This window comes from Oncorhynchus masou, chromosome 1, assembly GCF_036934945.1.
Source record: "Oncorhynchus masou masou isolate Uvic2021 chromosome 1, UVic_Omas_1.1, whole genome shotgun sequence".
Classification (NCBI taxonomy): Eukaryota; Metazoa; Chordata; class Actinopteri; order Salmoniformes; family Salmonidae; genus Oncorhynchus; species Oncorhynchus masou.
Window position 1 is genome coordinate 46,765,932 of NC_088212.1, and position 14,994 is coordinate 46,780,925.

General features: G+C 41.9%; 1 protein-coding gene across 1 annotated transcript in view; it reads left to right on the forward strand.

The window, feature by feature from the left end:
* Positions 1 to 14,868, forward strand: part of LOC135545448 (serine/arginine repetitive matrix protein 4-like) — a 96,022-nt gene extending 81,154 nt beyond the window's left edge. Inside the window, exons 3-12 of the mRNA XM_064973072.1 lie at positions 982 to 1,074; positions 1,288 to 1,371; positions 1,612 to 1,689; positions 2,157 to 2,243; positions 4,139 to 4,307; positions 7,347 to 7,678; positions 7,864 to 8,061; positions 8,180 to 8,281; positions 10,006 to 10,164; positions 10,826 to 14,868. Of these exons, the coding sequence (XP_064829144.1) occupies positions 982 to 1,074; positions 1,288 to 1,371; positions 1,612 to 1,689; positions 2,157 to 2,243; positions 4,139 to 4,307; positions 7,347 to 7,678; positions 7,864 to 8,061; positions 8,180 to 8,281; positions 10,006 to 10,164; positions 10,826 to 11,144 (1,621 nt within the window). The 3' untranslated portion in view covers positions 11,145 to 14,868. The remainder of the gene's footprint in view (positions 1 to 981; positions 1,075 to 1,287; positions 1,372 to 1,611; positions 1,690 to 2,156; positions 2,244 to 4,138; positions 4,308 to 7,346; positions 7,679 to 7,863; positions 8,062 to 8,179; positions 8,282 to 10,005; positions 10,165 to 10,825) is intronic.
* Positions 14,869 to 14,994: the final 126 nt, after the last annotated feature.

The window sequence follows — 14,994 nt, forward strand, 5'->3', positions numbered from 1 at the left end:
ACCATGTTTGCCAGACATATTTACGACTCAGCGAGTCCTACATAATTTAACCAGATAATTTCCTCTCCTCCGGACACCCAGATAATGATCATTTTCTACCTCATTATTGAAGCCAAGGCAAGGCTGCCCGAATAAATTTCAGTTAAAGGCCCTTTCCTAGGCATCTCTCTCGCTGTCTCACGCTTCTCTCTCTCGCTCTCTCACAATTCCTCCCTTCTTTACCGTCTCTCCCTCTCTATATTTCTCTCTCACTCCCTCCCTCGCTCTCTGTATCTCTCTCACACTCCCTTCCCCTCTCCCTCCCTTCTACCATCTACCTCTATCTCTACCTGAAAGGCCAATTTAAGGAGTCTGTAGTGCTTAAAAGGGCCTCGTCGCCCTGACGCATTAGCCATTTGCAGAGAGCAAATGAAGTGAACCTTTCAGGAGCATTCATCCTGAGAGGCAGATGGTCTCCGACAACAGTTCCATCTTTATTGACTAATTAAAAGGCTCTGGGTGGAAAGACAATGACTAGGAGAGAGAGAGAGCGAGAGAGCGCGAGAGAGAGCGAGAGAGAGCGAGAGAGAAATAGAGAGTGAGAAAAGGAGGGAAAGGGAAAGCGAGATAAATGTATTTGAGAGAGAGCGAGGGGGGGGGCTATGCCATGCCTGTAAGGTGCTGGCAGGAATGTAAAGCTCAGAATCCGTCAGGGCTAAAAAGGTACTACTCCCTAACTTAATTGATTGCTTTGGGCTCTGGAAGTTGTCAAGTTGTAATACCCCGTTCGGCCACATTTTTTGATGTGCCACTCGTCTTGGCTCGTGACTGAACTTTGTGTTTACTTATAAATCACCTTTGACATCATAATGTGCTACCAAGTAAAAGATTCTTGACATTCCTGTACATGACCATGAAAATAGTGCATTGGCAATGCTGTCATCACTAAATATTTACTATGTCAACAATCTCTGTCTCTTGTCTCTCTGTCTCCTGATACAGTGTGTCATTTGATGACGATCTCTCCCCTTGGTCCCACGCTCCCAAAGGGAAGAAAAAGAAAAGGAAATCGGAGAGAAAGAGGAAGAGGAAAAGGTCCGTACATAAAAGGAACCAGCACTCTGGTGGCCCGGGGGAAGGGTCTATTGTTGTACGTGTGTGTGTGTGTGTGTGTGTGTGTGTGTGTGTGTGTGTGTGTGTGTGTGTGTGTGTGTGTGTGTGTGTGCGTGCGTGTGTGTGTGTGTGTGTGTGTGTGTGTGTGTGTTTGTACGTGTGTGGTCATAACTGTTTATGTGGTTTTTGTCATAGGTCTCCGTCCTACAGCCTGTCACCAGTGAGGAAGAAGAAGAAGAAGAAGAAGAAGAAGAGCTCTAAGAAAAGCAAACGCCACAGGTAGCTACTTTCTATGTAATGTTGTTGTTGATCTGTATTGAAATTAGTGTCTTTGGTCTTTTTCAACAGAAGACAGCATGAGCCTGGCATGCAAGATTACTTTGGCAAACACTATAAAATGTATAATATGAGGTTTGAGTGAAGCAGAAGTGTCAATGGTATAACTGTTCTGTCAAAGAAATGGATGAACACACATGAAAGTGTCAACAACAATGTTTTGTTTTTGTTTCTCTTTTCCAGGTACACCTCTAAAAAGACAAAGCACAGCTCTTCAAGCTTGAAACATAAGAGGAAGGGTGATCGAAAGCACAAAAAAAGGTTGGTTGATGTAATTTTCCATCAATTCAGAGCTTTAGGTTAATGTTGAGAAGCAACTGCACTGAAACTGCACTGATTTTGTGTTCTGAAAGTGAAAAACACGATTGAAAGCAAGAAACACAATGAAAGAGAAAAATGTACCAAAAGAAAGTAAGAGAAACCAATTTCACGCTATGAACCGACAACATTTATAATTCTGCTGCAGTGAGCAAAGCAGAGCCGAGCGTCGTTGCTGAACATAGAGCGAGGTTCAGACGTTCTCTTTCGTTTCCTTTTGCCCTTTTTCCACCACAATATTTTGTCTTCTTTATATGAAATATATTGATTTGGTGCCAGTAATCAGGGAAGCAGAATATGGAGGAGTAAGCAAGTGCAATATCCATCACAGCAACGTTTGGCCATTTTTTCCTTACTAAGAAAATACTCATTCCCTGGTCTCTCTTCTCTCCTCTCATTTACTCTTCCAGCTCGCGGAGTCACACGAAGCGGAGACGACGCTACCGGAGGTCAGAGTCAGAGAGTTCCACCTGGCGCTCCTCCAGCGCCGAGAGCAGGTAAGGCCTAACCTCAACACACACACACACACACACACACACTGCGACGGAAGCCACCATTTATCTTTTCAGCCTCGGGCATCCTGTCTGGTCTGGTCTGGTCATGCCACAGTGATGACTGATAGGCCAGAGGTGACTGTCTGATCATAGGAACGAGTAACGGGTGTAGCAGTAGCCTCCTTATCACATCTTCACAGGAAATAGCTGGGAAACGGCATCCACAGATCAATGCCCACTCAATTAGAGTGACATATGGCCAGATCACTGAGACCGGGCTGTGTTTGCGGTGGCGCTGATAGAGTTTGATGGATTTGGTGGATTAATATTGCAGTTGGTGTGAACCAGAGTTACGATTTTGAGGTGATTGGTTAGGTGATAGGATAGGTTCTAAAGGATTTGGGACAGCAGTTTAGTTTTTGCATTTGACTCTTCCATTAGGTTGTAGCCTTCGTTAAGTTTCAATATGACTGTAGTCTGACAATAAACCATTTCATTTTCATCATCTGAATCCTCAGAGACAGACAGAACAATTATATTAGACCTCCCTTAGTGTCACCTCTGCACTACAATAATTAACTCATCATCTGACATAATCCACTCTTTCATACATACACCCCTCATTCATTAATGGATTCATTCATTCATCCATTCATTCTCTCATTCATTTACACTGGTAACATGGGGAGACAGAATTGAGAGCCAAAGGTTTCAAATTGAAATAATCTTAAACCAGAGATGATTGCTTTTAAATCCCTTCTGGATCTCTCCATTATTGGGAGTTTCCCTGGGATATTCAGCAGAGGAAATCATTACTGAAATTGAATAGCGGCAAGCTTTACGCCGGCCGACCGTGCTCCACTGAAAGGTGCCGAGAGTCTGTTTGCGTCGCAAATGGCATCCTATACCCTTTATAGTGCACAGCTTTTGACAGCATATAGTGCACTACTATATTTATTTTCATTTTTTTATATATAGGGGATAGGGTGCCATTTGGGATACAACCTCTGTCGTAGGGGGAGACAAGGGGGGAACAATCAGAATCATTTTCAATACCCAGGGATTCCATACCAACTGTCCCCTGGAAAACGGTTATACACCAACTGCATTCCAGAACTGTATAATTATTTTGGAATTGTATAACTGTCAAGTCCACCAATAAAACCCCACTGAGTTCTCCAGGATCGTGTTCACAGCCCTTGCTTTAGCTAGTTTTGAAATGTGAAATGCCATGGTTTGGCAAGGCTGGCTGTGTAAGTTCTCCCTCCCCTTAGCTGGGCTTGTGGCAGTATCTGTGCTAGCAGTGTTTGCCCGTGTCGGAGGGTAAGGCTATATATCGAGCCGGTTTGTCTGAGCTCGGCCAAGCCGACACACACACACACACACACACACACACACACACACACACACACACACACACACACACACACACACACAAGCTGCTGCAGGCATTAGTCTGTAATCAGATAAGGGTTGATCTCTGTTCAGCCTTAGATCACATTCACTATGAGGCTGCTGCCTGCTTCTCCTGTACAGTCTGGGGTATATCCTGATCTGGCCCTCTGTCCCCCTGTCCCTACACAGTTTTTCCAATGGCAAAGTAGGCCATAACCATCACAAGATGAGGGGAAGTTAAATTTGAAGACAATTTGAATACAGTTGTTCAAACAGTAAACATTGACCTAGTGAATACATGAGGCCAAATGTGTATTCTCAACGCTGCACAATAAGTGCTATTTTGAATAAACGGTTTTGTCCCAACCTATCCCTAACGCGCACAGATGCCAATTTAGTCCAGTCAATTGTGAAAATACTGTCAGCTGGCAAGCAAATTTTGCTTGATTTGTAGACTATGATGAAGTAGTGAGGTTTTAACTCCTTCAAATCTATGTCCACAGCCATCATCTGCACAAATCAGTGAATCACCCTGTGTTGGGAGGCCTAGCAGCCCAGAGGGAGGACCCTAGTACAGCGCACCTGGACCACAGAGCGTTTGAGTGGGGGTCCGCCGCCAAGTCAGTCTGTAAAACGACTCCAATCTTTCGCTCCGTCCTTTCTACTGGCACCGTAAGTGTTTATCGGGATTCTGAACCTTAACAGATGTACCAGTGGTGTAGTTTTATTACTCTATTAAGGCCATGTAAATCTGCCTCAGTATCTAAAAAAAAACATTCGGTGAAGTGGATTTGTTTAACTTATGACAAATATAAGAATGTATTCAAAGCAACTGGACCGTGTCCTTTTCCCAAGATCAAAAATGGCTATCAGAAATACTGTGCTGTATAAAAACACACATATAGCACAGATATAGATTGTATTTTGGAAGATGTGGACTTTTCGAATTCAATTTGGTCCTTTGTGGGTGAATTCCAATCACTTCAGAATCAAATAGATTTTACATGGCCTGTCTGAGTCATGTCGTTTCCGTACCTCTTTTCTATGAACGCCACATTTAGCGGTAATGTCATCTGTTCTTGTTTTTCCATTTTATCGAACCAACACCATCAAATAAATACAAAACATAGCAGAAACAGCACCCGAGGAACTTGCTGGAGGTAGGCAGATATTGGTCATGTGCCGAGGATGCATTCAAGCTGTTTTGGCGAAAAGCTAATGGGGCAAGAGTGAGATGAAATTATCAGCACATTGACTGTAGGCAAGATTACAACACATACTGTAGCAGTTAATTGTTTCTTGAATTCAGCTGTTTTTCCTGAGCTCAAGCCCATCACTTATTGCTGTCATCAAAACAATACTCTTGTTGACTGTTTATGAATTGCTATTGGTCCTGCACTGTAGCAGTATTAGAAACTATGTCTTGGGTGATAGTAATTGATCAGGTATTTCAGATCCGAAATAGGAGGTTGGAAACATCTAACTTTGCCAAGTGGCGTTTATCTCTTTATTGCTTGAAACTGCTTGGATTTGAAACCCAGCTCAGCTCCGTTCGTTGATTCATTGTCTCATGCTTGCTGAGGCATGAAATTCATTCCATTTCTCTCCAGTGATCATTAAATTATGCTAATTACACCCCAGACTTTTTAAATCACAAACCACAGGTTTTGTAATTTAAATGTAATAAACTAGGCCTACGTTGACGCATGCTTTGTATTCTAAACTCAAACCTTTTTTCTAAGAGGGGTTTCTACAATTGGCTATCTAATATCATTTTACTATGTTCATCACTTTTTGTATTCATTTTATACAGGATTTAATTGAATTAAAGTAATATTGTTGCAGGAACCTATATAAACTAACTCTTTCATAGAATTTATTTTCACAGGTTTTAAGTGAATTAATCATCAGTGAAAGTATAGTCCTTTCTGTAGTTATATCAAAAGGAACAGAAATGAACTATTTCATCATTGTTCTTAAGAATTCATTATTTGCTGGGGGCAAACTTCGGAACAATCTTTTGAAAGTTATTAGAGCAATGCATGATGGGTAATGGTGTTCTACACTGCATTTTTTTTGTGTCCCACATTTGTTTATATAAAAAACGAAGCCGTTAACAACCCAATATTGTTAATCAACCAGGTTGACACTGAAATACTCATGGTATAATAGTAGCCTTACGTTTTTTAAATTTTTTATTAATGCAAATACTGTTTTATATGCTTATTTTCGCTTATGTTGAATGATTAAACCACTGCACAGAAGGGCAGAATTTTTTTATTTTATTAAAATGTCCAGGAAAGCATTTTGTCTTCATAACAAATCCTAATGAAGCTAAACTATGTGGGTATTAGGAAGATTTGAAGAACAAGATTGGATAGATTGAAGCATATTTGTCAGTAGCCTGAGACGGATGGTTTGGTTTTGATGTCACCCCTGGGGTTTTCAGTTTTAATCTGGTCTGATGTTGCAGACCGGGGACTCGATTATCTGAAAAAGCCTTAGGGCAGTCAGAGTTTAAGTAATCTACTACAAATTATTTGCAATTGATAGGTAAAGAGGGATTATAATCTGTTTGGAGGGAATTTAGTTTTGCTAAACATTCAGTCATTTAGTATCTTATTTCCCATGAGTTTCGTTCTGCAGGAAAACATTTCTGGCATTCCTGTATAGTCAGTGACAGCAACCACTCTTGCTATTTTAAAGTAAAACGAACTCACTTACTTTAGGGCAAAAAAATGAAAAAGCTACAGTGTAGTTTACAAAGGTGGTTTGAATACCTATTCTAAAGTAGTTTGTAATAAAAGGCCTTACAGACGTGCGGTGTAACTATTCCAGATTGAGTGCATAATACAACCTTGTTATGGGCTTCTAGCCCCAAGAAAACTCCTAAACAATCACACTTAAGGGAAGAAAAAGGAACATGCCAATAACAGTCTAACTGGCTCTGGGTTTGAAGAGAGGGTTGTTGTCTTTTTCTTGCAATTTACAACTCTAATGATGCACTTATGTTGCCCGCTCTTCCCTTTTTCTTACACCTTACCTACTTAAGGAGGAAATCTTGATTGGTAAGTCGATGCTATCCGCAGACGTAGGGATTTACTGTACCTAGGGTTCGCTGCAGGGTAATTATTTTCTTCTTGCAGGGAAAAAGCACAATCATCTGTCCTATTCTGAGGGCTTTCTTAGTTAGACTGATGGGATATCTCTTTGTCTGCAATCCTTTTCATTTCTACATAATACCCATTTTGTGATGTTTGTTCGATGTTCTATAAAACAGGCTTTGTAATGGGGCTATTGTTTTTTGTTATTTTCTTCTTCTTTCTTCTATCTTTTTCTCTCAGTCGATTTGGCTAAAGCCGTTGGTAGTTTTATTCACACATTAGTTTCTCTCTTTCTTTTCCGTTCTTTTGTTCTTCCTTTCATATGTTTGTTTTAGTTCCAAATTAATTTACTTTAAACCTTTTCTGTTAATTTATTTCTATTTGGTTCAGTTTAGTTTTTCTTTCCAACTTATTTGCATGCCACAAATTTGCATGACGTCTTTAATCTTTCCAAGTTCTCTGTCCCAAAATAATGATTTATTCTCTGTGTTTTGAAGGGAAATACGTGCCTTTGTAGAGTATCACAGTGCATCGTACAGGTAAATGCTTGAACCTATCCAAAACATCTCTAGAAGTAAAGCAATATCCTCTTTCTGTCTGTTTACAGGTCTTGCAGTCAAAACCTGGCAGTGAGGTTTTAAACACGACAGTAGTTCACCATCACACTCTGACCAATCAGAGCAAAGGACCACAGGATTACGATTCCGGGAATGACACGTCTTCACCACCTTCGACCAAAACCAGCATTTCACGGACAAACGTCATCGGTGACAAAAAGGTCTTGTGTCAAGCGCCGGCTTCCCCAGGGAAGCTGAAGTTTACAGATGTCGATAACGCATCCGACTCTGGGAACTCTGTGACCAGCTATGCTTCCCTGTGTAAACCTCTGCATGTGGAAGGTGGTTTGTCTCCTCCCATTTTCAATGGGAACGGCAAGAGGTGGGCTTCCTATCTTTCAGGAATATCATAATGTAGATGACGTAAACTGCTGCTTAAAGTCAAAGATCAGAAATGTTCCTTAATTTAAGCCTGCCATGTACATACTGTAAGGAGGACATCAACATATTTTTTACAATTGCTGCAGAAATTGATACATTGGTGTAATTCCACTGTTATCGTTGCAGTGAGCCGGTAACAACCTCAGTATGTGGGGCCAAGGTGGGGAGACCTCAGAAGACAGTCTCTTCTCTCTCTCCTTTGAGGATGGTGGCCTCTTCACGTAAGCGGACTAGAACCAACTCGTCGAGCAGCAGAAGTAGATCCTCAGGGAGCTCAAGACACTCTGGACGCTACTCTCGAAGCCGATCACTGTCATCTGCAAGGTAGGTTTCATTCAGGTTTTAATGTTCTAATGTACTTCACTGATACCTTAAGCAGCCACCTGAAATATGTGGGCTTCGCTGAGCACCGTTGAAGTAAATCTGTTCTGCTTGTCTTAAGGTCGTACTCCCGTTCACCAAGCTACTTGGCTGGTTTGAGAAGGAAAGGCAGTGAGGGCAGTGGAAGGTCCAGAAGAAGCTACTCCAGATACAGTAAAGAGAGGTAAAACATGTCTCACCTATCTACTTGCTCAACTAACTACTTCTGGCATAATGATAGCAGGATGTGCAAGTGTCGTGAGTTTAAAATGTGTCTGAATTACAGAATTGCTTACATTTACATTTACATTTACATTTAAGTCATTTAGCAGACGCTCTTATCCAGAGCGACTTACAAATTGGTGAATTCACCTTCTGACATCAGTGGAACAGCCACTTTACAATAGTGCATCTAAATCATTTAAGGGGGGGGGGGTGAGAAGGATAACTTTATCCTATCCTAGGTATTCCTTGAAGAGGTGGGGTTTCAGGTGTCTCCGGAAGGTGGTGATTGACTCCGCTGTCCTGGCGTCGTGAGGGAGTTTGTTCCACCATTGGGGGGCCAGAGCAGCGAACAGTTTTGACTGGGCTGAGCGGGAACTGTACTTCCTCAGTGGTAGGGAGGCGAGCAGGCCAGAGGTGGATGAACGCAGTGCCCTTGTTTGGGTGTAGGGCCTGATCAGAGCCTGGAGGTACTGCGGTGCCGTTCCCCTCACAGCTCCGTAGGCAAGCACCATGGTCTTGTAGCGGATGCGAGCTTCAACTGGAAGCCAGTGGAGAGAGCGGAGGAGCGGGGTGACGTGAGAGAACTTGGGAAGGTTGAACACCAGACGGGCTGCGGCGTTCTGGATGAGTTGTAGGGGTTTAATGGCACAGGCAGGGAGCCCAGCCAACAGCGAGTTGCAGTAATCCAGACGGGAGATGACAAGTGCCTGGATTAGGACCTGCGCCGCTTCCTGTGTGAGGCAGGGTCGTACTCTGCGGATGTTGTAGAGCATGAACCTACAGGAACGGGCCACCGCCTTGATGTTAGTTGAGAACGACAGGGTGTTGTCCAGGATCACGCCAAGGTTCTTAGCGCTCTGGGAGGAGGACACAATGGAGTTGTCAACCGTGATGGCGAGATCATGGAACGGGCAGTCCTTCCCCGGGAGGAAGAGCAGCTCCGTCTTGCCGAGGTTCAGCTTGAGGTGGTGATCCGTCATCCACACTGATATGTCTGCCAGACATGCAGAGATGCGATTCGCCACCTGGTCATCAGAAGGGGAAAGGAGAAGATTAATTGTGTGTCGTCTGCATAGCAATGATAGGAGAGACCATGTGAGGTTATGACAGAGCCAAGTGACTTGGTGTATAGCGAGAATAGGAGAGGGCCTAGAACAGAGCCCTGGGGGACACCAGTGGTGAGAGCGCGTGGCGAGGAGACAGATTCTCGCCACGCCACCTGGTAGGAGCGACCTGTCAGGTAGGACGCAATCCAAGTGTGGGCCGCGCCGGAGATGCCCAACTCGGAGAGGGTGGAGAGGAGGATCTGATGGTTCACAGTATCGAAGGCAGCCGATAGGTTTAGAAGGATGAGAGCAGAGGAGAGGGAGTTAGCTTTAGCAGTGCGGAGTGCCTCCGTGATACAGAGAAGAGCAGTCTCAGTTGAATGACTAGTCTTGAAACCTGACTGATTTGGATCAAGAAGGTCATTCTGAGAGAGATAGCTGGAGAGCTGGCCAAGGACGGCACGTTCAAGAGTTTTGGAGAGAAAAGAAAGAAGGGATACTGGTCTGTAGTTGTTGACATCGGAGGGATCGAGTGTAGGTTTTTTCAGAAGGGGTGCAACTCTCGCTCTCTTGAAGAATTGCTTACGAGTTGCTTACGAGTGATGCCTTGCTGTACTTCTTTTGCCATCTAACATAGGATTCGAGAGAAGAAGAGGGACCCCAGCTCCTGTGAGAAGGATGTGAAGCACAGCAGTCAGAAGCGAAGCGGGAAGAGGCATAGACGCAGGTCCTACTCTCCAATGAGGAAAAGGAGGAGAGATTCACCCAGTCACCTGGAAGCCAGGAGGATTACCAGGTATTCTTTTCCCTTTCTGTCTGATACACTTTCACATTCCTTACAATACATGCATTGTTTCATTCGTGGACCGTAACTCTTTTATTTGACTCTGTACCAACTTATTTACTCAAACCACGGACTCAACAATGGTTTTCCCGCAGCAGAGTCCCTCTTCTTTTAACCTTTGAAAATGGCCTCCAGTTTGCCGCAGAGGCATTTGGCGAACTGTGCTGTGAAAAGAAGGCCATTTACCAGATACATTTTCTACTAGTCTAAACAAGCTACAATGGATAAAGCGAGACAGCTCAATGAAACAGTTGTGATCGTGATTATGCACTGAAATGTTCCAGGCGTAATGTTGTTTTGAGGTGTGACAGTAATGCTATATCTTAAAGAAGTTTATCCTGACATGAACACGAGCTGAAATACAATTTCGTGAAGAGAGTAGCGTAGCAATCCAAGCATGAATACTTAGGCCCCTTGTACTGTATGTTAACAATAAGGTATGGTTTAGAAATCAATATCCAATTGAGCATTCTGAATGACACCAATGTTTTTTTGTTGTTTAAAAAAAAACTTTATCTGCAATTGATTGCTTTGGGACTTAAATGACTTACTCTTCATGTATTGATTCACACAGTCTCTTAAATACTAACCATACTTCCCTAATTTCCCATAGTGCCAGGAAGAGGCCCATCCCCTACTTCCGGCCCAGTCCTTCATCCAGCAGTCGCTCTACCAGTGTATCCTCTTGGAGCAGCCTCTTCACACGGAGTCGCAGCCCTAGGTCCAGTCCTGGCCTCTGCCTCAGTAGTTCAAGGAGTAGGAGTAGGAGCAGGAGCCGAGGAAGAAGTAGGAGTAGGAGCTACTTCTCCTACCGGAGCTACAGTCGCAGCTCCTCTTGGAACTCCATCTTTGGTCGCCGGAACCGCAGTCAGAGCCGGAGTCGCAGCTATGACTCGTTGGACGGTTACAGCAAGGGCAAGAACCGGCACTGAGTTTTTTTTAACAGACTGAGGAGGTTACAGAGGAGACTGCATTATCATTTCTCAATCTCCCAGCGAAAGTATGAGGTAATGTTTTAATCTCTTTGCGTCTTTTTTGTGTTAGATGCCTGAGCCAGACCCTTCAAGTAAGTGTATTTTTTTTGTGTCGTTATTTGTTCAACGATGTCTTGAATAGAGGCAGTTGTCTCGTCCATGATGTATTGAAGACAGAAACCACTGGAAATAGATTGTTTGGTTTCTTTGGTTAGTTTTTTTTTAGTCCACTGTGTCCTCGTCATGCATTAGCATTCAAAATGGCCAGAGACTGTTTTTCCTTGTGACACTCTTCCTCGGACGTCTGTGTCTGAAACGAAGGATGGAGGAGCATTGATAAACTCTTATTTTATAACAACTCTTAAGTTTCTGACCATTTCAGATCTGGGATGTGTACTACAAATTTGTTTTAGGGACAGAGGCAGGGTGAGAGGGAGGGTTTTTCAGGAACATAGGAAAAGGTGTATTGCATCTCTGATCTCAGCTCTTAACAATGTGGAGCAAAACATGCCTCTGAGAAATGATCAGATGGGGGAGGAAGAGGAGGAGGCGGAAGTCCCGATGCCAAACAAACTGCATATCAGCTCAGATTTTTTTATCCTCTAATCAAGTGGATAACAATTTAAATGTAATTCCGTATAAGATGAATGATCAAACCACTGCACAGAAGGGCTGAAAAAGTGGGTTTTCATAAAAATGTCTGTCTTCATAACAGCTCCTCTAGTGAAGCTAAACTATGTGAGTTTACAAAATAGATTTTTTTACACTGTTTTAGTAGCTGCTAGGTTGTCATATTTATTTATCTAGGTAGTTATTTATTAATTCATATATTTATTTATTTATTTATTTAAATGATCTGTGTTCTATTTATTTTATTATTTTGAATGAAACTTGAATAAGAGTGTAATGAGAGAGTGTTCAATGGTTTTACTTCTCAGCATATGTTTGACAGAGAGGAGATTCACTATTGGATAAATCTGTTCTTTTGTTATTCAGATTTTTTGGTCCCAAATAGCACTGTTCAATAATGTGTTTGGTATTTCAGAAGCAGAATCAAACACATACTTCACCTGTCTTGTTTGCATAGTCCGCCCACCAAAGGTCAAGTTTTGAAACACACATTTTTGTGTCATGCATATTTATAACGTGTTTACAGTAATGTCCATGCCTTTGTGTTGCCTCTCAGCAATGGTCTATGTTTCTATGCAATGCCATTATATTGCTGGGTTTATACAATTATGAGTATGTTGCGATTAAATAAATAAAAAAGTTCCCATTCAAACTCTACAGTGGACAGTCTGACTCTAGCCCATGTGCCAGTCTGTTTGTTCTATCATGCCAACGCACTGTCATCCATTGACAGTAACAGAGTTGGCAAGCGAACAAGCAGATCTGCAACAAGGCTAGTCTGACTTTGCACAATAGACAATGTAATAGCATATCGATACAAACAATGTTACTTTGCTTCACTCCATCTCAACTATTCATTCCTCCGTTCTCTTTTGGGGAGAATGCTATTTCTTCAGAGGCTATGCTATAAATAGCCACATCAACAGAGATGACAGAAAAAGCAAATAGGAAAGTACTAAAAGCCTGTGTGGCAGACTTTTAGCCTCAATGGATACTCCCATATACTATTTCAAGGAGATCTATGTGAGTAGATTAAGCAAAAAAAAAAAAAAACATTAGCATTTAGAATAACTGTCTTTGCCCTTATGTTTAATTTCTCCATTAGGTCCAATCTATCACCCTGTCTATCTACGTTCAGAATCTGCTCCAGGCATGAGGGTCTGCTCTCTATGCATTGTACATATAACAGTCTGAAGTTATTTATCTGAATGTTCAGTAACTTGTCCAAAGGTTTGGAGAGCCTGGAAGGAAGATGATGACACAAGAGTTTGACAACCCTTTTTACATATGCTACTGATGACATGCTTTTGCGGTAGTGCTGAGTGATTAACTGAAGTGTAGGTTTATTTTCATTTTTTAAATAACTAATTGATCAATGTCAGTTCAATTATTTTAATTCCTTTTATTTCAATTTTTTCTGTGCGCTCAAATCACGGTTTGTGCCATTTCTCTAGAGATTTCTCTCTGGGAGATGTTGTCCAACTATAGAGAATGATAGAGGCCTCTTGTGGCCAAAAGGAGTGCCAAAAGGCTGTATTAGCATGGGCAGCACCATTGAGGGCTTCCACCATTTTAATGTAGTCAACTGGGTAGGACTTCCAAATTCATTGTCTGATCCCTCCTGGTGGCCCAGTTGGAGTCATGTCCATCAGGTTCAGCCAATCGTGAATAAGAAAATTGACTACTTCAAAATAGAGATTGCCTCAATGGCGCTGCCCATGCTGTCACAAAGACTATAATACAATAGATACAAAGATGAGTCCTCTATCGCAATGTGTCAAAATCATAGTTAAGACCAGAAGCCATTGCGCCTACTGCTGCCTGTTATCATTGGTTCTTGCCGGTCAAGACTGTGGGGCCGGCAGACCGACCCAGAGAGAAAGAGCAGAGTGATAGCGAGACAAGAGAGGGATAGAGAGGTATCTCTACCCAACAAAACATCTAATTGATTGGGATCACTACCATCATTGGGGTTTTGTTAATGATATAATGTAGTCATCATCATACAATCTTAGAAAAAGGGGTTCCAAAAGGGCTGTTTGGTTGTCCCCATACGAGAACCCTTTTTGGTTCCAGGTAGAATCCTTTTTGGTTCCAGGTGGAACCCTTTTTGGTTCCAGGTTGAATACTTTTGGGTTCCAGGTAGAACCCTCTGTGTAAAGGGTTCTACATGGAACCCAAAAGAGTTCTACCTGGAACCAAAAAGGGTTCCTCAAAGGGTTCTCCTATGAGGACAGCTAAATAACCCTTTAAGGTTCTAGATAGCACCTTTTTTTCTAAAAGTGTACTAAAAACAAATATGTAATTTACACAAGCAAAATATTTTATTTAAGTAAAGTAATGTGAATAAATGATGGCCAGAGTCCAATAAAGGAAAGTAATGGGCAGTCACTACCATCAATTGTTTTTTTTCTGTGTTACAGCATTGAACCCACATAATGCATTTATTGTACAAAAACAAAAACATGATTATTTTTTCAAAAACTGAACTGACCTAAAAAAAAAAAAACTATTTGCTGAGCACTATTTTGAGGTGAACCACTCTCCCTTTTGGCCCTGATATACCATTCCATGATGTACAGTATGTACACTGTACAAATTAATATGAATTATTACTGTGGTGTAAATATGCATCTGCGCTGTATAGATTCATTATATGAGGGATGTGGCATAATTCATTCAGAATTTGTGGAATAGTCAATCAAATGGTCAATGCAAAATGATGCACTGGTACGGTATGGTTTCTCTCCTACTGTAAATACTTTGCCTCATTGTTGTCAACTCATCTGTAAGCTCTCTGATTTTAGTGTTAAATACTGTGCATTCATTCTTTAATTTTCCATGTGAAAGAACAATATTGCAAGACTGAGAGACAGGATGCGTCTTCCCGCTGGTGTCAGTGTGAGCTTGACTTGTTGTAATGTGTCAGCTGAAATTGTAATTGTCCTTCCTTTGAATCCTTAAATAAACCCTTATGCCTCCCCTTCCTCTATCTTGTAAGTCTGTAAAATCCATGTAAAATCCTAAATAAAATTGTATTTCATTCATAGCCTACGGGGTTTACTTGCCATCTTAATTGTTTCAATACCTATACAAAAAAAGGTTAATGTAATAATAATGTAGGGCGATAGTAGTTGCTTACTGTTTCTTTACTGTTGGGCCAGATACAAAGATACCG